The sequence below is a fragment of the Cryptotermes secundus genome, unplaced genomic scaffold, assembly GCF_002891405.2.
Source record: "Cryptotermes secundus unplaced genomic scaffold, Csec_1.0 scaffold1085, whole genome shotgun sequence".
NCBI classification, from domain to species: Eukaryota; Metazoa; Arthropoda; class Insecta; order Blattodea; family Kalotermitidae; genus Cryptotermes; species Cryptotermes secundus.
Genome location: NW_019725857.1, coordinates 60,897 through 87,121, shown reverse-complemented (window position 1 = coordinate 87,121; position 26,225 = coordinate 60,897). Strand labels below are relative to the sequence as shown.

General features: G+C 43.6%; 1 protein-coding gene across 1 annotated transcript in view; it reads right to left on the bottom strand.

Moving 5' to 3' along the window:
* LOC111863813 overlaps nt 1-21,767 on the bottom strand; it is a 102,874-nt gene extending 81,107 nt beyond the window's left edge. Inside the window, exon 1 of the mRNA XM_023850527.2 lies at nt 19,207-21,767. Within this exon, the coding sequence (XP_023706295.1) occupies nt 19,224-21,272 (2,049 nt within the window). The 5' untranslated portion in view covers nt 21,273-21,767 and the 3' untranslated portion in view covers nt 19,207-19,223. The remainder of the gene's footprint in view (nt 1-19,206) is intronic.
* Between the last annotated feature and the right edge of the window lie 4,458 nt (nt 21,768-26,225).

Here is a 26,225-nt window from a genome sequence, read left to right as displayed (position 1 = left end):
TTTAGGTGAGTAGTCAGTTTCACGCCTCGCCCGCTTTGTTCCCCGGGATGGACCACAGTACGCATTTGATAGGACTTTTCTTTTTATTGCTAGTGGGGTGGGACTAAGTCCCTTGTACTGCGGCCACTTCTGGCGTATTGTACCAGCCCCAGATGATAGGTGAGGGTGTTTGTGGAGCAATTGGTGGAATGAAGATTGGCAGGGGAAACCGAAGTACTCGGAGAAAACCTGTCCCAGCGTCACTTTGTCCACCACAAATCCCACTTGACCAGACCCCGGGATCGAACCCGGGCCGCCGCGGTAGGGAGCCAGCGACTAACCGCTTGAGCTATGGCGCGGCCTTGCTATGTTTGTTGCATATATGAATGAATCTTAGAAATTATTGGCTAAGAATTAGTCTCGTATGGATGTGTAATTTTATTGAGATTTTTCTTAAAGACTGTTGACAGAAAGGATAAGCATAAATCAAATTTGGCATTCAGTAGGTGTCCGTCAAGGTGATGCGTTACGTAAATGAGTACGTCACTCTTCAAAGAAATTGCGAACAATTTTTCTTTAACAATAAGATAATATATGTAGCTGTAGATGTTATTCCCTGGTACGTATTATCATTGAATCACTAGAACATGCGTCTACTGCTGATACGCAAATGCCTGAATATAAATTTGGCATTTGAGAATCTGTTGTAGACCTGATACAGACGCTAAGTAACATTAGGAATTAATTAAATGGGACGTTCTGAATTATTGGATTGTGACGAGAAATTTCAAAATCACAGCAAGACCAATGAAATGAAAACCCTGCGCAGATACTGAACAGAATTTGATGAACTTATATTTGCTTCAGGCTTTCAGTTGGGTGATGTCCTACAGGCAATTAAACAACGAACTCAGCGCTCACTTAATTACGAAACCAACACCGGAAAGTCAACAGGTGACCATTTAAAGATTGAATTTATTCTAAATATATAAAAATACGGTTCGTACCTCACAGGTAACATATTACGTCTCTGCGACGAAGACCAACCGGATAATGCTGTCCAGGATATAAAAAATGCGTTTTGTTGTAAGAACTATACGAAACACAAAAATACAAAGTTTTGGTGTGTTAAAGTACGTGGTATATACAGAACCAGTGGATTTTAGAAGTATGGTAAAGCTAAATTTTTCCCTGTTCTTAACTAATTAAGCACTACGCCATGAAAAAGTATGGGGGAGTGGCTGTATAAATCCAAATTTTCTTGACCTCGGCACTAGTTGGAGGTGAACGGTAAGTTTTACACCCCGGCCGCTTTATCCCCTCGAAAAAAATCCTCCTTACCAATCGGACAGGAAGCTGAGTGGACTCCAGAGCCGGTCTGGACGACGTGGAGAAAAGGGAATTCTTGAACCTACCGGGACTTGAGCTCGACCCCTCGGCCGTACAGCCCGTAACCACTCGCTATATTCACTATGCTATAGAGGTTTAAATGAATGGCAATACTATAACAACTTAAAGTTTCTTCTTATATTGACTGTACATGTCAGAAGACTTAATACCATCCCTGCTAAACTTAAACTGTGTGGCTTGAGTCCGCAAGCGAACTATACCGACCGAGCGACCGCCGCTTGTCAAGGAAGTTAGTGCCAACTTTTGCGGATAGAGAGTGTCGCGTGTTCAGCGCAACGGATCCCCACGGCCGTTAATTTAATACCAACCCTGTTGCAATTAAGAAGCTCAGAAAAATAATGCAAACCTCGTTCAGAGTAACTGATAATCCCACCAACACTTCAATGCCGGTACGTACCGAATACAAATTGCATCATATTTATGTTGGTAATAAACGGATAGTGATTCTCGAAAATTTTGTGAAAATTAATGCTTCATTACAGTACAATTTGCCTATGTTTAATACCGTCTAGTGCATATGTAATATTTACTTTTTTATTATTTTATTGCTAGTGGGGTGGGACTAAGTCCCTTGTACTGCGGCCACTTCTGGCCTATTGTACCAGCCCCAGATGATAGGTGAGGGTGATTGTGGAGCAATTGGTGGAATGAAGATTGGCAGGGGAAACCGAAGTACTCGGAGAAAACCTGCCCCAGCGCCACTTTGTCCACCACAAATCCCACTTGACCAGACCCTGGATCGAACCCGGGCCGCCGCGGTGGGAAGCTAGCGACTAACCGCTTAAACTATAGCGCGGCCTACTTACTTACTTACTTACTTACTCATGGAGCTGAGCCCTTCTGGAGGAGCCGCCAATTCTGCAGCTACTCTAGAATTTCCCAGCATTTTATAGATCCCGAAGGTTCATTACCGTGTTCACAAGAAATCTCCACTGGTCCCTATCCTGAGCCAGATCAATCCAATCCATACCACCCCATCCTATGTCTCTAAGATCCATATTAATATTGTCCATCCACCTATGTTTTGGTCTTACTAGTTGTCTTTTCTCCTTCTGGCTTTTTCACCAATATTCTATACGCATTCCTGGTCTCCCCCATTCGTGCTACATGCCCTTACCACCATATCCTCCTTGACTTGATCATTCTAATTATACTTGGAGTACAAGTTATGGAGCTCCTCATTATGCAGTAGTGCATATGTAATACAGGAATTATTTTACTCCTGTGTTTAGGTGACTGGGTGTTAGTGCATTAGTGTTCCCACGGTTCCGCATTCCGTCCCTACCGCTCTTATAATTCTCTAACCAGAGAGCTGAGTCCTTGAGATGCTGTTCAAATTCCTCCCCCTCCGAAGGAACCTAAAAGTTCATTGCCATATTCATAATAGCCTGCCACTTCACCCTGCTCTAAGCCTGCTAAATCCAGCCTACACCCTCACATCTTATTTATTAAAGATCCACTTTAATATTATCTTTTCATGTACGGCTAGAACTCCCAAGTAGTCTCTTTCATTGTTGAATATACTAGACTTATTAATTAGGAATTTGTGAAAATAATGAGAACCAACCACCTGAAGAAGGGAGCAAAGCTAAATCCCGGAAGTGTTTTGTTGTTTATTTTACAATACTCTCAGTATCTCAGACTATAGGCTTATATCATTGGAAAGGATTTGGAAAGAAGCTGCCCAGGCCTAATCGAAGCAGACTACTGTCCCGGAGTTTGCATGGGTAGGTTGAAAAAGACAGCAGAAATATCTCAGTCAGGATTTTCGGTGTCTTGACCTAGAATCGAACCGAGCTCCTTCCGTATAAAGGCGTAGACCGTTAGTTACCTCCACATCAAAGCACTCAGTCAAAAATATGTGTGTGTGTGTGTGTGTATATATATATATATATATTGTCACGTGTATGGGTGACTATAGACAGGATTTTGATTGGAAATTTGATTTATTGACCACTTTCAGATCGTAACTACAATTAACAATAGCGCTATAGCTAATTCACACAAGCTGCAGTTCACTACAATACGTACGAAGTTTTCTCAGTCTGCTGTATCTTCACCGGCTTTCACCTGGTAACGGCTTCCAACCCCTTAACTTCCTCAGCTTCCGTGTTCACGTCTTTACTGGCCGGCTACTGTCTCACAACTAACTCCTACTCTTCTAACTGCCATATAAAATCTCTCTCGTAGTCGCAGCTGCTCTTCGTTATACAGCCTCGGCACGGACCACATTGAAAACACCTCTTCCAATAGTTCTTCTGTTGTCTCACATAGCTATCGCACGGATCGCGTAGAAAACAGTGCTTCTTGGTTACTCTGATGTTGTGTGTTACGAATCCGTTAAGGCCATTGCCTTTTAACGCCTATTGTGTAGCTGCTTATGTCGCGGTCGTTGCCTAGCAACTGATCTACATACCCTAATATAATATAATAATATATATGTATATATATATATAAGCCCAGACAATGGATAACCGTGGTCAAACTGCCAAGTCTACCAGATGGCCATCCTGACCCCCGAACGTCTGCTGTGCACTTCCGCGCTGGAGTCGGCCATTGTTCTGGGGCACAGTGTTTGTAGTAGCGTAAACTGCTGCAGAAGCCACCTTCGTCATCAGCATCATTGACGGTGATTTCATCCCCCGGGGATAGTCACGGTACGGCGACAGTTACGTAAACGTGACATTGCAGTCTTGCAGTCTTTCGGCTGCACTTTTTGTTCGTACTGACAAGCCGTGCTGGTTGCTTGGAAGCCTTAATTCGATTCGTTTCACGCGAGTCTCTCTCGGCCGTGCCATGGCTCGGGCGTCTGATCGCCGCCCCCTCTCCACCGATGTCACGGTTCAGTCTGATGGCTGTGTGGGCTTTTGTTGTGGGCAACGTTTCACTGGGGCAGATATTTCTGAGGGCACTTGTATTTTAGGTTTCTTTAAGCACTCATTGCACCATTTATACTCCCATTTAATACAATTATATTCAGGATCGGGTGCAACAGTCATACGGAGACCATAATACGAAGGAATTAGTTACCAGCTAATGACACAGATGACTGTTCATAATTTTGTATTTGAGCCTCCTGCTGCAATAATTGGTCAAGGCCATCAACAGGTATATTATGTATATATAATGTGGCATATTTGCTCAAGGCAAACACTCTGAAGCCGGTAGAGACAGCACTTGTTAGGGAACGGTTCGGAAAATCGCCCGATGCCAGGCAGCACATTTATAACACGCAACAATGGAGTAAATGGAAAACGATATTCTCTACGCGGTCCTTGCGATAGCTACTTAACGCAACAATAGAAGAACTGTTGGGAGAGGTGTTTTCTGTGCGAGCCGTGCCGATCTATGTAACGAAGAGCAGCTGCGATTACGATAGAATCTTCAGAAAGCTGTGAGATGAGTAGAAGGTTGGTGTAAGTTGGCCGCCAGCCTGGGAGTTAGTTGGAGAAATGTGTGAGTTGAGACAGACGCCGGCCAGTAAGGACGTTAAAACGGAAGCTAAGAAAGTTACGGCGTTGAAATCGTTACCAGGCGACAACCGGTGAAGGTACAGCAGGCTGAGAAATCTTCGTACTCGCTGTAGTGAACTGCAGAGTATGTGAAGTAGCGTTAGCGCTATGGTCATTTGTAGCTCCGTTCTGTAAGAATTCAATAAACCCAGTTACCAGTCCAAACCCCGTCTATGCACTTAATCACGTGGCAACATAATCGACTGGAGGCAGTCTGCAGCCACCTGCTCACGCTGGTTCACTCGCTTGCGGATTTTTCTACCCTGAAGATGGACGCGATACGTTCCTCCGAAAGGTCGGTTCACACAAGATCTACACAGCGCCACAACGTGTGTTAGCGAGCCTTTGACTAGCAATGAAGTATTGCGGCTTTCATGCGTCATGTCAATATTCAGTTCTTTAATTTTAATATTTCTTATTTGGTCCTTCCTTGTGTAGCCTGCTACACTCCTCAAGAATTAATTTTGCGGTCGAATGTGTTAAATCGTCGGTCACGGTAGCCGAGCGGTCTAAGGTATGAACTGTCTTCGCTCGCTCGGAAGCCGGGATCGTGGGTTCGGATGTTTCCTGTGAGGTACGAACTGAATTCTTATATATTATTCTTATACACTGCCGGTCACGGTAGCAGAGCGGTCTAAGGCATGTACTGTCTTCGCTCGCTGGGAAGCCGGGATCGTGGGTCCGAATCCCACTCAGGACATGGATGTTTAGTGTGTGTATGTGTTTATTCTGTGTTTGTGTTGCCCTGTGTTTAGGTAGAGGCCTTCCGACGGGGTGATCACTCGTCCAAGGAGTTCTACCGTCTGTAAAATGAACATGAAACTGAGAAATCAGCCCTGTGCTCCAAAAGTGGGAGCAAGATAAGAGAGAGATATGTTAAATTGTATAGTGTATTATTGTTATTATTATTATTATTATTATTATTGCTGATGTTTAACTATGGATTAGGGAATATACGATTTGCTGCGAACATTTAGTTCACAGAGTGCATTTGTGATGGTATATGGTGGCGATATTGGCCCGTAGCAAGTAAAGTGGTGACATAACATGAAGGTAACAGCCTGGTGATGACACATGTATTTCGAAACGTGTCGCTGTTTATCGAATGATGTACCGCTAGGGGCTCCACTCTACGCATTCACAAGCCAAACATACCATCCAGTACTGAAAATGATACAAAATGCCGGCTTCAAACAACTCTTTAACGGACGTTTTTATGAAAAAAGAGAGAAAGAGATTATTGTGTTCAGATCCAGGTATCGTCAGAGTTAATATTAATGCAACCAGATGGTGCAGTGACCTGTTTGCGCACTGTGTTATCGGAATATTAACCAGCATCATTAAGATTTCATTGTAAGGATGGAATAGCAGCGATAGCGATATAATTGAGTGTTATTAAGAGAACTTGTAACTGAAGTGTCAGTAAATCCAATCATCCGATCTAGAGCCCGTTATTTCGTCACGCGTACCCCTCCCCTTATACATGACAATATATTTTGTTTCTTCTTTGAGAACTGAAAAATTCTCAGGTAACTGAACCCAACTATTAAATTTAACATGAGAAAGTGTTCTAATAGAAAGGAGTCCGTTTTCGGTCTGTAATTAGTACGTAGCTACTACGAACAATCCTTTAATGTTGTGAAGAAAACTGACAGCTGCGTTTACACAAATTTCGCTCTTACTTACTTACTCATGGAACTGAGTCCCTCTGGAGGAGCCGCCAATTCAGCAGCTACTCAAGAATTTCCCAGCATTTTGTGGAACCCGAAGGTTCATTACCGTGTTCACAAGAGCCCTCCACTGGTCCCTATCCTGAGCCAGATCTATCCAATCCATACCATCCCATCCTATCTCTGTAAGATCCATTCTAATGTTGTCCACCCATCTACGCCTTGGTCTTCCCTGTGGTCTCTTTCCTTCTGGCTTTCCCACCAATATCCTATATGCATTCCTCTTTTCTCCCATTCGTGCTACATACCCTGCCCTTCTCATCCTCCTTGACTTGATCATTCTAATTATACTTGGAGAAGAATATAAGTTATGAAGCTCCTTATCATGCAGTTTCCTCCAACCTCCTGTCACTTCATCTCTCTTTGGTCCAAATATTCTCCTCAACACCTTGTTCTCAAACACCCTTCGCTCTTAGCAAATGGTTTTAAAATCACATTACATTCTGATGTAGGGGAGCAACTGAGTCTCAGTAAAGTAATCGTTAAAGACAATGTTTTGGATTTATCCGAAACGCATCGCGGCCACTGACACTGAAAAATTCTGTCAGTTCTAATTCTGTGCTTTTTATCTTTAACATGTTTTATTCTAGTGACCTAGAATTTCGCTGTATGTTGTCGAAGGAATGTACAAGAAATGGCCATTAGTGTTTAGTCTGAATTCAGCCGTATTTCCTGTCTTTTGGATTCCACAATCTGAGATAAGAATACTTTCTACGTTTCAAGTCCAGTGGTACAGTCACCAGTGATAACGTCATTATAGTCCCCTCCGTGCTACGAGTACACTACTTAGATGGTTAGAAACTGGCTCTTCGCCGCTGAAATCAGTTGCAGAGGAGTGCATGATGTAGCATTATGGCAGATTTCTCACCGAGTACTTCGACTTTCTTAAGTTACAGATCATTCCGCTAGTGTTTCATATTCATCTGCTATCCCATAAGACGTGTGATAGGTCAGACCAGCAAAACCATTTTCTTCTTTTTTTTAAGTTATATATTTAAAAGGCGCTGTCAATAACGATGGTATATAGGGTCTAATACCGGGCACGGTAGTCGAGCGGTCTAAGGCATATACTGTCTTCTCTCCCTCCGAAGACGGGATCGTAGGTTCGAATCCCACACAAGACATGGATATTTGGTGTGTTTGTGTTGTGCTGGGTTTAAGTAGAGGCCTTGCGACGAGCTGATCACCCGTCCAAGGAGTCCTACCGTCTGTAAAATGATCATGAAACTGAGAAATCAGCTCTATGCTCCAAAGTGAGAACGAAGAGGAAGAAAAACAGGGTCTAATTATAGACTATTAATCAATTTGAAGCAATTGGTAGAATGAGAATCAGCAGGGGAAACAGAAACAATCGGACAAAACCCACCCCAATGCTCTTTTGTCCACCAGAAATCTCATATTATCCGACATGGGATCGAACCCAAGCGCCGGCGATGGGAAACCAGCTAATAACCGTCTAAGCTATGGCACTGACTGACTTCCTATAACTTCTTGGTTTTGTAACTCCTCTTTCTTAGCTGTATGTTTTATGTAGCGCCGAATTGAAAATTGATTGTGGTTATGCGATGGGAAGTGTGGCGGGGGTAGGAGGGCCTATCGTAAAGTACTATCCTAGCATTTCGTGAAGGAAGCCATACTGTGTGCTGCCCAGCAGGTTATCACACAACCTTGGCTCCGAGTCCAGAGTCAGGAATTTCGCTTTGTAGCACAATGTAAATTCTACTGCTTTTATAATTAGCACTAATGACTGCTGTTTATTTGTGCCAGAGTTTATCTGAAACCGGAAGTCTGTAAAATTTCAGTAAGCACAAGATTCGAGTCACAGGTTAAACTCTTCTTTCTGTTGCGCACGTAATGGGGCAAACCTCCAGGAATAATTAAATTCATTAATAAATGGAGTTGGATTGTCAGCTTCACGCTCTGGCTGCTTTACCTCAAGGAAAGTGCTTCCAGTACCAATTGAATATGAGGCTGACGGGGCCCTAGAGCCGGGCTTCACGCGGTGTTGAAGAGGAGAATCATGTTCTTTCTGGAAACCGAACCCCGGTCTTTCAACTTATATCCAGTAGTGACTGAGGTAAAAGTAAAAAGTAAAGCTGTCCATGTAACAGGCCGTGAAGGCCCATAGNTTCACATCATCATCATCATCATCATCATCATCATCATCATTAAGGCTGTGATCTTCTGGGATATGACGCCATGTAAGTTACCAAATGGTTGCCAGTATTTTAGAGGAACCTGCGGCCTCCATTTTCAGGGCAGGACTGATTTTAACATATATAAACCTGCATTGTGTCACATACCAGGATAAGTAGGTTTAATATTTAGTGCGGTGACAGCATCTAGTTTCATGTCATCTCGATTGAAAAATAACTTTGCCAAATATTTCTCGTCACTAAGCAACAAATTACTACCAAAACAGTAAGTCCAGTTACAGCCCTATAACTAAAGAGCCTATATTAATCAACAAGTGTAAGATTACATTATTTATGCCTTCGCTACACAACAAATATTGTACATTGAACTCAGGTATATATAGTAAGGGTGTAAGTCTGAATGCTTCTCCTTCTGCATGATTCGATCTCTGTTATTGGTAATCATTAGGACTTATAGATGTGTCCGCGAGTTACCATAGACAATACTAAGGAAAGAAAAGGATGAAATCTGTTGTATTATGACAAGTTCTCATAAGTAACTCCAAGGAGCTGAGCCTTTCTTGAAAAGCCACCAGTTGCTCAGTTCCACAAGAATTGTACAAAATTATATAGGACACGAAGGTCATTACTGTGTTCACAAGAGTCCGCCATTGGTCCCTATCCTAAGCCAGATGAATCCAGCCCATATCACCCTATCATATTTCTCAACGAACCATTTTAGTATTATCCTGCCACCTACGTCTATGTCTTCCTAGTAGTCTCCATTCTTCTGGCCTTCCCATCAAAATCCCTTTTGCATTCCTCTTCACCAATGCAGTCAACATGCCCTACACTTCTCATCCTCCTTGACTTGACCGTTCAGTTTACTCCATCTTCCTATTAATTCGCCCTCTTCATTCCTAATATTCTCCACAAAACCCTGTCCTCAAACACCCTCTATCTACGTTCCTCTCTTAGTGTCAGCGACCAAGTTTTACACCCATTCAAAACTACAGGCAAAATTATAGGTTTGTGTGTTGCAGTTTTTACGTTTCTAGACGGCAGACGAGAAGACAAAATGTTCTGAACGGAACGGTGGCAGGCAGTACCCGAATTAATTCTCCTCTTACTGTCGTTCTCAAATATCTGAAATTTGTCAAATTTTCAAAGGCTCTACTAGCCATCTTTATGTTATGATTTGGCCTTCATAATTTCATTCGCGAATTAAAAAAAAAGGTATCGATATGTAGTCATTTGCTGTCATTTTTAGCGAGATTTGAACGTTATGTGGTTACTTTCCACAAACTAACGCTCTGGACTGTTACAGTTTGCACAGTCTCAAAGATCAAATATTTGTCATCAGTCACTCAATTGTATAATGCTTTCTAAATGCTTGAAGGTGATAATTATGCAAGGCCTTGAAGTTATTAACGGTTCATCTGTAGGTGTACTTGTATCTAAGATTTGCTAGACCCTTTATCTTTGACGTGATCGGCAAAAGAACCCATAGTTGCTTATGACTGGGCATTTTAGGAGGCCACCGCATTCTTCATCGTTACAGATGCACATATGCACAAGAAGAACGCGAAGTTCTGACTGCAGAACAAGTCATTTCACTTGAGGAATTTATTTCTCTTTCCTTTTTTCTCAATATGACATAATTTTGCAAGTCATTTGATTGAAAAGGAACAGGGAAATGGAGACTTATTGGTGTTATGTAGATCAACGCGATAAATTAAAGCTTAATATTATTCTGTAATAAGGATTCGTTCCATAAATAATGGTTGTATAAATTATTACAGTAAAATCTATAACTTCATGTGAAATATTTTCTACATGGACAGTAGTTAATAGACCAGAGATAATTAATTAGAAAACAAGATGGAACCTATGTTATTGAACATAAGATTCTACTGCTTTTTGTTGATTTTCTCTTTTGCCATGGAGGACAGATTCCATTAGAAACTCTTTGCTCAAATGCCTTAGAAGAAAGACAAATAAATCGTAAGTATTATCTCAGTAAAAGTAAAGCTATTCTTGTAACAGGCCGTGGAGGTCCATAGGGTTGTGAGGCGTCTAGGCTCCCACATTTTCTAGCCAATCGGCTCACAGATGGTGGTGAAGTCAGCCTTACGCCTCGGCCGCCCTTTACCCCCCCCAAGAAGATTTCAGGTACTCATTTCTATTAGAGACTGAGTTGACCCCAGGACCATAGTGTGGCTGGAAGGATTAGGTCAACTGAAAAATCCAATGGCCTTATCGAGAATCGAACAAACGCGACCTTCCGGCTTGTTAGTGCACCTCATCTATAAATGTAACATAAAACTTCAGTTACTTGAGGAACAAAACAGAGAACTGGTGTAACATTAACTGTATGACAAGGCTACAAGTAACATCCAACGAAGGTTATCAGCAGTCAATTTAAATTATGTTAGGTTAGGTCATATGGTATTTGTGGTGTACAAAGTGGCACTGAGGTAGGTTTTCTGCTAGTACTTCGGTTTCCCTTGCCAATTCTGATTCCTCTGACTGTTCCAGACACATAACCTATCATCCGGTGCTGGTACAATAGGCCAGTTAATGGCCCCACCTCAAGAAAAAAAAAAGTAGTTGCCAGACTAATTTCATAGCATGCTCGATACATAAGTTCTAAATTTGGGAAGCGAGATCAGAGAAAAGCTTTTGGCGTCACTTATATGCGCTCTGAAACAAAAATGTTTCTATTTTTCCTTTTGTCCATTGACTAACTGTCTGTGTTGAAACTTCCTCTTAACATAAACATGTGATGGTATGCAGAGATTGTGTATAAAATTACCAAAGACAAATTTTCTTTCATGATACTTCAGTTAGCAGAGTGAACATGACGCCAGACAGGATGTTCGAGAGTTAATGCCTCTGATTTGCTTTCGAGAGAGTAAAGTCAAGTAAAACTATCCCTGTAACGGGCCGTGGAGGCCCATGATGTTGTGAGATGTTCAGAGATGGCGGTAAGGTTGTCAGCCTTACGCGCCGGCCGCGTTTTACCCCCAGTAATATCCGTGGTACTCATTTCTGTTAAAGGCTGATTCGACCCCAGGGCTATGGTGCGGCTGGAAGGGTTAGGTCAATTTAAAAAAAATCCACCTCATCGGGATTCGATCCCGCGACCTTCCGGCTTGTAGCATAGTGCCTCAACCAACTACGCTACCGCGTGAGAGACCAGTTATAAATCTCTGTCAAGAAATCAGCCGTAGACATCGATATTTTTGGGTTTCTCAGTCATGACAGATTATTGAATTTGTAACCTTGAAATCCCAGTGGTCACTGTATATACCACCTGCTTTAACACTCTGCCTTATGCGCAAAGAATGTACAAATATTTGTGTTTCGTGTGGTTATCACAACAAGGAACGATTGTGTCTCTGTAGCGGAGACGCAATGTGTCTCCTGTGAAGTATGAACTGAATTTAATATATTATTTAGAGTAAATTAGTCTTTAAAGGATTAATCAGGAAAAAGCATTTTCTAATTCATTGTACAGGAGGCATATCTAGTATTATTACCCCCTCAACGCTATATAATCTCTTCAGTTAATACAGCGTTGTTTAATATTCTTCCTCAGAGGTTTACCAATTTTTTTTTCTATCTTCGTAAACTTAGGTCAAAATTCAAGAGTTTTGTCTACTTGGATATAACGCCGCATAGTCCGTTGAAATTCATCTGATATTCTGGAGAACCATTGCGCTTTCATCTTCAGGGTGGAATATTAAGCCAAGCAAGAAACCTGCATGAAGAAGGTAGCAATCTGAACAGCACTCATATATAACTGAGCTTTCGGTCTTAAGTATATCAGCGTAGGAGACTTGGCTGTACTCTTATTTTGCAGTTGGATTTGTGATAACAGCTTTTCTTTTCGCCTTTCACGGCAGCTGAGCGGTCTAAGGCATGAACTGTCTTCGCTTGCTCGGAAGCCGGGATCGTGCTTTCGGATGTTTCCTGTGAGGTACGAACTGAATTCTTATATATTATTCTTATACACTGCCGGTCACGGTAGCAGAGCGGTCTAAGGCATATACTGTCTTCGCTCGCTCGGAAGCCGGGATCGTGGGTTGGACTCCCACACAAGGCATGGATGTTTGGTATGTGTATGTGTTTATTCTGTGTTTGTGTTGTCCTGTATTTAGGTAGAGGCCTTGCGACCGGCTGGTCACTCGTTCAAGGAGTTCTACCGTCTGTAAAATGATCAAAATGAAAAGAATAGTCAACGCCGTAAGGTATAAGAGGAACGGATTAAGTAAGTTTCTTTTCTAATTTCAATCTGTTAAGCTCGTGGATTCAGGCTCTATGGACATATGTTGCAATGAGATGGAATCAAAGCCATATCGGTACAGTGAGCTACTGAGCATCCCTACTCACGTCTGCCTTTACTACCACGTTCTACTGGTTGCTGTACGATTTCTATGTGAGGCGCAGTGAATTGAGGGCACGCAGACACGATTATTAGTACAGGTGGATACAGCTGTTCCTCTTCTTGCAAGATGTTTGTCTTGTTTAAAAGCATTTTCAGCCTTCAAGGCTATCTGTGACCTCCTAAAACTCTGTGCTTCTAACATGGCTTACTCGGCGTATTTAACATTTCTTTCCGTGTACACGAGGAGCCGGGATAGCTCAGTCGTTATCATAACTAAGCTATCGACTGGACGAATATGGACTTGGGCTTCGATTCCCGGTAGGGGCAAGATATTCTTGTCTTCTCCATACCATCCAGGCCGGCACTGAGGCCCACATAGACTTCTATGCAATGGGTACTTTGGGTGAAGTGGTAGAGGCATGAAGCTGACCACTCACCTCCACCTAGTGCTGAGGTTAAGAATGGTGGAGCTATACCTCCACTTCCTCACGTCTTAATGGCATGGTGATTAAACAGTTCCCCAGGAATAACTTCACCTTTATCTCAATGTTGCTCTTTTTGTCTGCATATAACTTCGACAAGAGTGTCATATTAAAACACAAACTTTTATTGCCAACATAAATGGCATCATTGCCACTCTATCTGAAAGATATATGTTAATATTATTTTTCTTACATTGACTGGCTAGGCTGTCTGCACTCTTCCCACTCGGAATTAATTCTGAAATCATGAATGTTATAGACGGTAGGATTTCTTGGACGGGGGATTTCCCTTTCTCAAGGCTGCTGCCTACAAAGGAGAGTACAGACAGAATTAACGCAGACAGACATGCATCTCTTGAGTGGGATCCGAACCCATAATCCCAGTGTTTGAGTGGGCGAAGATATTTCATATCTTAGACAGCTCGACTATTGTGATCGGTGTTAATATTGTGACATGTAGGCCCATTGCTAGGAAACGACTAGACAAACACTTTTCCGTAGAGATTGATTCTTGGAAACTAACTCTGTACTGAACACATTTCCATGGATACGAGTGATGAACAAATATTTCCTTGGATACCGATACGCTATTTAAGAGGCCGTTCATCAACAAGGCTGCAACTGTCTGGCAGTAAATTGCCCCTGGTCTTAAGCCCCGGATGAGTGTTTTATTCCAAGACAGACTGGCCGACTGAACTTTGAGTTTGACTTTGAGAATGAAGTCAATCATAAATTAGGAGTCAGTCGTAGTTCAGTCAGTATGGAGCGAGTCATAGGCAGACATTTATTGTGAGTTATTGTAATTTATTGTGATTACGAGTGATTGTAAAGAAGTGAGTAATAAATGCAATTATTCAATCCAAATCCCGTTATTGTTAGTCACGCCCCATGAACACGTGACAATATTATTGATGGTGGGAAATGAAAAGCACGGAGTGGGTTGGAACCCAGAGGCAGTATGAAGAGTTCTGTCTTCTGGGATATACTGACTTGTAATCCGTTGAAAGTCCAAAGAATTTTCGCAGGAACATGTCGAATCCATCTTAAGCATCGAAGAATAAGCCAAGCAGCGTCTTTTGTCTTCCAACGGACCTCACAGTGTTATATCCCAGGAGAGAGAACTCTTTATAACTATCGCTGATAAAAACTTCTAAGTGTGTAATACGAACTTTGTTGAACATGAACTTATGCCTTCTGAAGATAGACAGCTGACGACAAGAACATATAGAGGCAGTAAATATCTACAAACTGATTCTCACTGGACGATATTAACAATTATTCTACAATTTTGCTTGAGCTAAAACTATAACAATATAGGTGAAAGTGTAAAGCTATCCCTGTAACAGGCCGTGGAGGCCGATAGGGTTGTGAGACTTCGAGGCTCCCATATTTTCTAGACAGTCGACTCACAGATGGCGGTAAGATTGTCAGCCTTACGCACAGCCCCCCCCCCCTACCGAAGGAAAATTCCTGGTACTCATTTCTGTTAGAGGCTGAGTCGACCCTAGGGCCATAGTGCGGCTGGCTGGAGGGATTAGGTCAGTTGAAAAATATCCACCTCATCGGGACTCGAAACCGCTACCTTCTGGTTTTTAGCATAGAGCCTCAACCAACTACGCTACCGCGTGCCCCAAAATTATAACAATAATTGAGAAGTCCCAGACATCTGCGGTTAAAACTGATTTGTATCCAACTTCTTGGATGAGCGCTTCGGGTATTGTTTCTGCCATCATCACCAAGGATAATCGGACAATCATCTGTGTCACTGTGGAGTGGAACTCAAGTGTTTCGGAAAATTTCTTTCTCCATCATCAGGGACTAATCACCCAAGAAAATGCGTACAAATTAATATTAACTGCCGATGGCTGGCTTACATTATAGTGTTAGATCTGTTATAATTTTACACTAGGTTCCCTAATTTATAAATAACAAGAAGCTGAAAGTATCACCACTACTGTTTGTACGTCCTGCTAATTACGTTCGAAGGCATGAAGGGATTTTCATGAAACGTGTTATAAACATAATCCCTTTTTGCTTTTCATTTCCCATCGTCACTACTGACGTAGCTCTTCGGACAGGAGTCACGCTGACTTTACTTAATGTTGATGCTAAAAGTTTGTATTTTAATATGAAATTCTTGTCTTGGTTCTGTACAGACGAAAACAGCAACATGGAGATAAAGCTATTCCTTTTTTTCTTCCTCTTGCTCTCACTTTGGAGCATGGGGCTGATTTCTCAGTTTCATTTATCATTTTTTAGACGGTAGGACTCACTGTATGAGTGTTAAGCTCGTCGCAATGCCTGTACCTAAACACAGGGCAGCACAAACACAGAATAAACACACACACACACCAAACATCCATGCCTCGTATCCCGGCTTCCGAGCGAGCGAAGACATTACATGCCTTAGACCGCTCGGCTACCGTCACCGGCAAAGTTATCCTTGGGCTTACTTAATGAAGACTTATGGGGGAGTGGAGTTAGAGATCCAGCCTTCTTAACCTCAGCAGATCGAAATGCCCCTGCCGCTTTACCTCAAAAGAAACAGCTTCCGGTACCTATTTTTAAGGGGCTAGGTGGGCCCCAGATCTGATCCGGGCATCCTGCGGGAGAGAAAAGTTCTTTCCCCTACCGGGAATCAAACAGGAGTGGGGATAGCGTAGTCAGTATAGCGATTGGCTATGGGCTGGACGACCGAGGGGTCGAAGTTCGAGTCCTGGTAGGGTGTAGAATTTTCTCCACGTCGTCCAGACCGGCTCTGGGGTCCACCCAGCCTCCTATTCAATGGGTACCGGGGATTTTTTCCTCGAGGTAAAGCGGCCGGTCCGTGAAGCTGACCACTCACCTCTAACTACTGCCGAGGCCAAGAAAGCGTGGATCTATACATCCACTTCCCCATACGTCTTCGTGTGGGTGTCCTTAATTTGTTAAGCACACGGATAACTTTACCTTACCGGGAATCAAATCGCCGCCGTCTGGCCCGTAGGCCATACCTATACCGACTGAGCTACCCCGACTTCTACTGTGGACCTAAAAGCAACCATAGAATAATTTGTCCCTCTGCCCGAGGGTCTCACTCGGATGGTATGTGTGGGTCAGTATTTCTGGTAGGCCTGCACTAGGTGGGAATGAGAGACGGGCTTCAGGTGTTGGGGGGAGGGGGCGGGGGCGAACTTCCTGCTGCTCTCAGAATGGGAAACTGATGTACCCCGGTTCAGAACTCACCAACAATAAAGGTGTAAAGTGATTTTCCTTTGTTTACATGTGAAAATTATACGAGAAAGTGTGTGTAATGCATTTTACATAGTTCATTTAACATACACGAGTAATTAATTAGCTTAAAATTTTAAATGTTTGAACAGAAATTAAATAAGTACCATCAACTCTCACCGTTTGTAAGAACATTTTAAGAACCAAACAGAGCGAAACTGAGTTGAATTCGAGAGGTTCTCACTCTCAGATCTAGGGATGACGCCACTGCGATCCACGCCCGTCACTTCTCATACTGAGCTAACATGTCTCAACCAGTGGCACTTCCCAAATAAAGAACTGAAGAGGTTAATATAGCATTAAAATTCTATACTTGTATGCGAGAATAGTGTACGAATCTCCATCGCGCTATTCTTTCGTAGTTTCATCATCTTTTAAAGCAAATCAAGAGTTGCCACTCTGAATCAGGACACTTCCGTCTCCTTTCAAATCCACATATCCTCAGAATATAAGATAACCCTCTTATCTCAGTATACACTTAACTTCTACACCAAGAATATGTTGAAATAAGCTAAAGTTAAAGTTGTTCCTGTACTTAACTAATTAAGCACTATGCCATGAAGACGTATGGGGGAGTGGATGTATAGATCCACGTTTTCTTGACCTTGGCAATAGTTGAAGGTGAGTTGTGAACTTCACGCCCCGGCCGCTTTATCCCCGAGGAAGGAGCCCGCCGCACCCATTGCGTAGGAAATTACTAAAGAATAAATTAATAATTCAGCCACAAAACTTTATCTGTATTGTTGATATTTTTAGTTGTACCTATATGTCACGCCATGAGGACGTATGAGGCACTGGAGATAGAGAAGCTTCACGCTGCGTCCGATTAATCCCAGGAAAATAGCTTATAGTTCCGACTGGATAAAAGAATTAGTGGGCTGGACACGGTGGTAAAGAAAATTTGTTCTTACTGAGAATCAAACCCAAGACTCGGTTCAGACGGGAGTACTTTTATGGGACTGCAACTGCTCGAAATCATCAGTCAAGATACATGGGACAAGATTATGGGAACGCCTACAGACAGACTTTCTGTAGTTATTCTGTGGATGAAAGGGATGGAACAACATTAAGTTTCCTTGGAACGGAACAGCAGGGCTACCCACGGAGGTGGCGAGATCATGCCTTACACTTCAATTTCAGTTATGTTTTCCTCCCTGGCCTCCTTCCTCTACTAACTACAGAGCTACTACGGCATCTGCAGATTAAACTGTCTGGTCTCTTCCGACTCAGAAGAACCGAGTAATTTGTGCAGAGCTGACGCGACCGTAGGGCCGAACCAAGGGACCATCTGGAGAGTCATGATTCTAAAAGTGCATTTTATCTTTTTGCTTTTACTGAAAGAAAATGAATATCTGCTAAATCAGTATATTAGGAGCCGTGGTAGCTCGGTCGGTATAGCGACAGGCTAAGTGCTGGTTGAACGGGATTCGATTCCTGGTAAGGAAAGTTTATTTTTCTCTTCTTCACAATGTCCAGACCTGCTCTGGGACCCATTCAGCCTCCTATTCAATGACTAATAGGAGCTGCTTCCCAGGGGGTAAGACGGCTGTGGCGTGAGGATGATCACTCATTTCCATCTGGTGCCAAGGTCATGAATGGTGGAGCTATACCTCCAGTTCCCTTACGTCTTCATGTCGTGGTGGTTAATTAATTTAACGCGGGGTCATCTTTGATGGCCAGGGCATGTGGCACGAATGAGGGAGAAGAGAAACGCATATGGGATATTGGTGGGAAAGCCAGAAGGAAAGAGAGTACTAGGAAGACCAAGGCGTAGGTTGGTGGGCAATATTAAAGAGAGATAGGATGAGATTGTATGGACTGGATCTATCTGGCTCGGGGTAGAGGTCAGTGGAGGGGTCTTGTGAACACGGTAATGAACCTTCGGGTTCCATAAAATGCTGGAAAGTTCTTGAGTAGCTGCAGAACTTGCGGCTTCTCAAGAAGGGCTCAGCTCCATGGGTGAGTGAGGGCCAACTTTACATTTTTGTGTTAGTGTATTAACGAATTATCTGTGACCAAAATACCTGTATAGGGAATTAATTTGCACGATTTAAAATGTATGTCTCAAAACTACTGTGCATTCACGGTACAAATTATCATTCCGTAATTGCATTATTTCATCTTCCTCCCGATCATGTTCGACAGCCTTTAAATCAGTTAGTACCACCCGAATAAGCTGCTCTTCCCCCCTCATCAGCTGTCAAAATATGGCAATGGGTTAAATAACTAAAGAAGCATTGACGCGGAACTGTGTTCGTCGGCCATTTTAAGTAACTGTGCCTTTAGGCTGGAACATACCTGCACAATGGCGCCGTCTACCGGCGGGGCCCGGATACTGGTGTCACTGCCGCAGCCCTCCTGCTCTCGTACACAGCCGCAGGCACCTCTGACCGCTCGAGCTCGTCCCCAGACAACTCCAGATCATGCATCATCTGCATTATTTCACGCTCCTTCTTCACATCCTCTTTATTCGCAGTCTCTGATGGTCCTCCGCCGTTCGGTATTGGTGTCGCGAACTTGAGGTTCGCCAGGGATCCGTATGACCTCGATCTATGTTCCTGACGAATTGAATACGAAAAGGCCCTTTCGTTTAGGTGCCCTTTTTTCCTGTATATCCCGGTATTGAATGGCGACTCCTCGACCACTATCATTGGTGGTGGGGTTGACGAATCAGCACCGTCTCCATTAACAACAGGAGCACTCCTTTTACTACCAGACTTTCCATCACCCTTACTTGATTTCTTCTTGTGCTTTGTGTCCATAGTCGCATTAGCATACTGTTGCATGAGATACGCCTCGTGCGGGAAATGCCCTGGTTGAAATGACGCAACAGGGCTCAGGGGTCGTGCAGACGGCATGTAGATTGGTTCCTCTATAGCAACTGGTGTGTGGTGGTGATGTTTCGATTTCTTTCCGGTTGCTGGTGGAATCGATGTTACGACTGGCATTACAGGTCCTTGATGAGGTCCTATAGGCACAATAGGTGCTTGCATGATGGGTCGGCTAGGGATGACTATGGCAGGCTTTGTTGGACGATGTGAGAAGGTACCGGAGGACTTCTTCATATGTCGAGGATGTGGCAGGGTTGTAGCGGGGTGCTGGACTACCAGAATTGTGCCAGGATGAGGATGATACCCGTTCATTGGAATGGGATGGGCTGACGATGGTCTCATTATAGTGTTGTTTGAATAGTGGTGCTGATGTGGGACAGTGCCTCCTTTCATTAGAGTCCCACTCAAAGAACTGGAAGACCTCATTCCTCCACCATTGACCATGGCATGTGAAGAAGTGCCTCTCATCAAAGATCCATTCATCAGAGGGTATAACTCTTCTCTACTACCACCCATCATTTTCTTCCTTCTTGCGCGTTCTTTATTCGCTTTCTTGCTTTTGCTGTCTTCTTTTGTTGGCGGGGGTGGTGGTGGAGATGCCACAGGGGTGACCATCTGCCTCGGTCGGCCTGAACGGGCACTTCTTATGGTGCTGCCACTGTAGTTACCATACATTTCCTCCCGATCCGCCATGGCGCTGGTGCTAGACCCAGCCCATACTTTGTGATTTTCATCCCCATTGTAGATAGATATATCGTCCCCAGTTGATACGGTCGTAGTGGCGTTTGATGTGAGAGTTCCATTTTGATTCTGTGTTGATGGTCCCGGTTGGATTTGGCTGTTTAGCGTCAAGGTGCTTCCACTAGTGGCAGGACCTCCCGATGGCGACATACGGCGCCAACCTTCTACTTTTTCGATGCTGCTTGTAGCGAGAATTGGCTGTGATCCAGCGTTGTGGCTCCTGAGGGTGCCATAAACACTAGTGCTGCCCCCATCGATGTGCCGGGCATATGATGAATCAGCATAAGCATGGAAACAACATCTCACAAGCGCGTTTGCAGCCATTTCCCTTTTGCAGATAAAGGCATGGCATTCCAACACCTTGATACCTGTCGTCCGGCGTAAGATGGCGGCAAATAAGGGCGGATGGCTTGGGTTTGGACTTCGGGCAAAAGGGGAATCCAATGGGAGAAATCTTGGTGTTGCGGGTTGGGAGGTGCCTGATGACGTTTTCTCGGGTACCAAGACGTATCTGACGGCCGCACAGTAATGCAAAGTGTCTATTGGGAAGAATCTTGTTACTTTTTTATGATTCTCATCAACATTTTCAAGCAGTAAGCCGTTACTCCATACACTAAGCCAAGAGTCGATCCCCCGTGCTCCGAGGGCCCCTTGCTCGGGGTATAGCTCACGCAGAGGTTCTTGGATACCTTGGAGGCCATCTTTGGTCACGTGGGGAACTGCTGAACCGAGATACAAGACACGGCACCGGCAAATGGGCGTAGAATCCGGTTCCCCTCTGGGAGACGCCATTTTTATTATCTGTCTGTATGTATATAATTTCTCTTCTGCTAACTACAAGACTGTAATCTGCTTTTCCCCAATCGTTGGGTTGTAACTTTGTATTTATGAATTATTTTTGTCACAGTAACACTTTCACGCACATTTTACTTTCTCAAAAATTCACACACAATCTCCCAGGCGATTGTCTGTGAAGTATAACAACCGATTCAACGGTAAAATGTTCCTAGGAGATGCTAGTTGCGGTTTTGTTTAAATTCGATTCCATATCTCATACCACAAACAGTAACCACCAGTCACTCAGGAGTGGCTCACACTTGAATAAAAGTATTCAAGAATGTAGACTTTATATCAATATATAAAATAACACTAACTACAATAAGCACCAGTTATCCTTTAACAGTCTTTTATATAATCACCGTTATCCACGTCATTAATTAAATCAAAAAACAACACATTTTAATTACGATATCCGTGTTACAACGAAATACAACCCACCTCACTGACATCCACTCACTGACTGACCTCTGGTGTACTTGCCAACAATCATTCCCCTCCATTTCCACCTGTTACCTGTACCACGCATGCGCAGTGCTCTCAAAGTACAAGATTGCACCTTGAAAATATCAACACCGGCCTCAAATACCTCAGCCTACAGCAATTCTAGAATAACAAAACCTTGTTCATGTATGACAGTCAACACGTTAAATTAAACAAAGAAACGTATAATTCTCTGTATGTAATTCTACGGGATTCTGTAGAGTGAAGAAAACAGATTATTTGAAAATGTGTTTCTCAGTTGAATGGTGTTGACTGTACAAAGTTATCCACGTACATGAATGTGAGTTGAATGCTGAAAAGGTTCCATCTACCGCTAACCCATGGATAAGGTGGAGGACATTTTTATATAGACCAATAGTAAACGTCCTTTCTTATTTTTCAACCAATAAATAACGTTCATGCATAAACCTATGGAACTGTGCAGTGTGTAATGTATTCTTTTGTACAACTAATATATATATAAGGCTCCAAGTCAAAGGCAATGACCGACCATGCGTTTAGGTACATCGAGTGACAGAGGTGTCAGGGGTCCAGCAGATCAAAGTTGGTCGCTAAAAATTTGGGGTGGGGGGAAATAGGTTCAGCCAAATTCGTCTTAAAATGCCTGGTTTTAAAGGTGCAATTGCGTTGCTATGCATTCCGACGTCCTAAGAATGAATTATAGGGTTTGTTAATGTATCCAATTCATGAATAAACGAACTTCACGGTCTGCTGGTTAATATTCTGGTTTCATATTCGGAAGGTGGAACCGCGATAGCTCAGGGGATAGCTCAGTCAGTGTAGTGACTATGCTTCGGGCTGGACGACAGATGACCCGGCGTTCCATTCCAAGGAGGGCAAGAGGATTTTCTTGTCTCCATAGTGTTCAGATCGGCTGTCTGGCCCCTGAAGCCTCCTGTTCGAAGGGCACCGGATGCTATTCCCGGAGGGAAAAGCAGGAGGGCCGTTAATCCTACCAGTCACTTCATTCTAGTGTCGCAGTTAAGATTAATGGAGCCATGCCTCCACTCCCTCATACGTTTTTATGGTATAGTACTTAATTACTTAAGCACAGGGAGAACTTTGCCATATTCGGAGGCTCCTGGGTTTAATTTTCAGCCTGAAAGTCGGTTATCCTTCCTGGCTAAGGTTCTTAGTGATTTTCTTCGGTCTTGGGAGCCGCGATATCTCGTCGGTATAGCGACTGCTACGGGCTGGAGAACGGAGAAATAGGAGTTCGAGACCCGGTGGGGCAAGAATTTTCACTTCTCCATGTCGTCCAGACCAGCTGTGGGGTCCACGCAACCTCCTATACAGTGGGTACCGGGGACTTTCTTTGGGGGTAAAGCGACCGGGGCATGAAGCTGACCACTCACCTCCAACTAGTGCCATGGTCAAGGAAATGTTGATCTATACATCCACTCCCCATGCACCTTCATGGCGTAGTGCTTAATTAGCTAAGCACAGAGACAATTTAAACTTTTTTCTTCGGTCTATCCATGTATATGCTGAAATAGTACTTTATAATAGGCCACGACCATGTTTTTCCCTGTTATGTTGATTTATTATTCATATTCATCTTATTATTGGACTCTGTCTAAGCCCATCTCTTGAAAAACAACTGTTGAATAACCCAAACAACTTATGTTTGAATTAAAAATTACATTTTCTGAAGTTTGGTTAATCATGGAAAAGCATCGGGTTTTATTTCATTGGCCGAAAATCAAAAATACTCGTAAAGTCAGGTGGCTCAATCGGTATAGCGATGGACTACAAGCTGGACGGCCGGGACTCCGAGCAGAAACAAGATTTTTTTCTGCTCCAGAGTGTCAAGACCGGCTCTGGGGCCCACCCAGCCTCCTAACCAATCGGTACCAGGGATAAAGTGGCCGGGCCGTGAATTTTACCACTCTAGTAACGAGGTCAAGAATGGTGGAGTTATACTTCCACTCCCCCATACATCTTCATGGCACAGTGTTTAGTTAAGCACATGAACAACTTTGCCTTTATCCTTTATTAAAGTCAACTACGCACAATTTCCACATTACTGTGCAGGTTTTGCTTGAAGTTCACCTCTTTTCATTTTCTCCTGAATCACCACAAATTTTTCCTTGAGTCACTGAATATCTTTCTTTTTAGTTTTAATTATTCTAATTCGGACTACGTGTCATGTGTCGCTGGATGGTTAAAGGTAAAGTTGTCCCTGTACTTAACTAATTAAGCACTGTGTCATCAAGGCGTATGGAGGAATGGATGTATGGATCCATATTTTCTTGACCTCTGCAATGGTTTGAGGTGAGTGGTCAGATTCACGCCCCGGCTGTTTTACCCCCGGGAAAGAGTTCACGGTACCCTTTGGATAGGGAAGTTAGTTGAACCCCAGATCCGGTCTGGATGACATGGAGGAGAGAAAATTCTTTACTCAACGGTACTCGAACTCCGACCACTCAGTCGTCCAGCCCGTAGCCAGTCGCTATACAGACTGAGCTATCCCGGCTAGATGATAGTTTGCAAGTTGTGATATGGAACGAGCCGATCAAGTGACCGAGCGGTCTAAGGCATGAACAGTTTTCGCTCGCTAGGACGCTGGGATCCTGGGTTCGAATCCCACTCAAAGGCATGGATGATTTTGTATGCGTTAATCCTGTGTTTAGATAGAGGCCTTGCGACGAGCTAATCACTCGTCCGAAGGGTCCTACCGTCTGTGCAAGAAAAGGTTACGAAACTGAAGAAGAAGCCAGGGACCAACGAAAGGCTGTAGCGCCATCGATGAATGAATTAACGAGTGACGTGAAATGAATCGGTAATGGTCTAATTTAAAGGACTGTTCTAGCATTTGCCTGGAGGAAATCCGTGAAAACTCTTACCCTCAATATTAATAAATGTTTAGGCACCGGACATACCTCAAATATTAATCAAAATTCTTACCGTCCAAACCAAATTCTTGGCGAGACCGTTTTTTTATTGCTAGTGGGGTGCGACTAAGTCCCTTATATTGCGGCCACTTCTGGCCTATTGTACCAGCCCCAGATGATAGGTGAAGGTGATTGTGGAGCAATTGGTGGGATGAAGATTGGCAGGGGAAACCGAAGTACTCGGAGAAAACCTGCCCCAGCGCCACTTTGTCCACCACAGATCCCACTTGACCATACCCGGGATCGAACCCGGGCCGCCGCGATGGGAAGCCAGCGACTAACCGCTTGAGCTATGGCGCGGCCAGGCGAGACGGTTAGTACTGTACGTTTACGCTCTTCGCGGTTTGCAAGCCTCGGTTCGTGTTTATAGCAAGGAAAGGAAACGGGTCGACATCTGACCTCAGAACCTCAGTACCCGCGACCTTTTCTCTCTGCAGAATGCAACATGGTTGAAAGTGTGGGGCGGATTTGAGGGCAATATCTTTCATTTGAAGAACAGGTACCGCAGTGCATCCACTCTACCAACCCGGCAACGTCATACTTCGTGTAGGCAACCTTATGCTTGAGGTATAATTATCCCTGTGCTTAATTAAATAAGCTCCACACCGTTAAGACGTATTGGGGACTGGATATATGGCGCTACCAGTCTACACCTCGGCACTAGACAGAGGTGAGTGGTCAGTTTCACGTCCGTGTCGGTTTATTCCCTGGAAAATTGCACTGGTATCCATTTGATAGGTTTCTGATTGGGCCTCATAGTTTGTCTGGAAGTTATGTAGTAAAGGAGAAATGCATTTCCCATATCGGAAATAAATCCCTGATTGTTCGATCATCTAGCCCGCAGCCTGGTCGCTATACCGACTGAGCTGGCCTGAGCCTTACGGAAAAGAGTCCCGTGTAAATATGTTTGAATTTCCCACCAGAGTTTGAATGCGGGATATGGTTTGGTAATAGAGTCTAGCGGATGTGTAACGATGACGCACGTCCGTTCCCATACTGGATGGAGTATATCTTGTCAAATGCTATAACAGTTATCTAACACGGTGGATATTAGTATGAAACTGTGTAGAATTATCAGTTGAGGTTCGTAAGTGCTGGTAAAGGTAAAATCTGTAAGCAGTGGCTTTCTCGCGGCACTACAAGCAGATGAATGGTTAAGTTCAAGAACAAGACAATTTATCCCCTGGAAAAGCCCTCAGTACATATTGAATAGGATGCTGGATGGACTTAGAGGCGCGTAAACACTGTGGCGAAGAGAAATATCTCCTACCCTGCAGGGAACCGAACCCCGATTATCCGGCCGTTCAACCCGTAGCATACAGTACACCGACTGAGCTAGTCTGCTCAATATAAACGCTGGTGCATGTTCTAAAGCAGCCGTGTCAAACATGCGGCCCCCATAACCAAAAAGTGCGGCCCTTCAACTTTTAGAGCTAATTGATATTAAAATCAATATTAAAATTTTAGTAGAAATATTTTTTGTAAAGACAATTTTCCAACAGACCAGAAG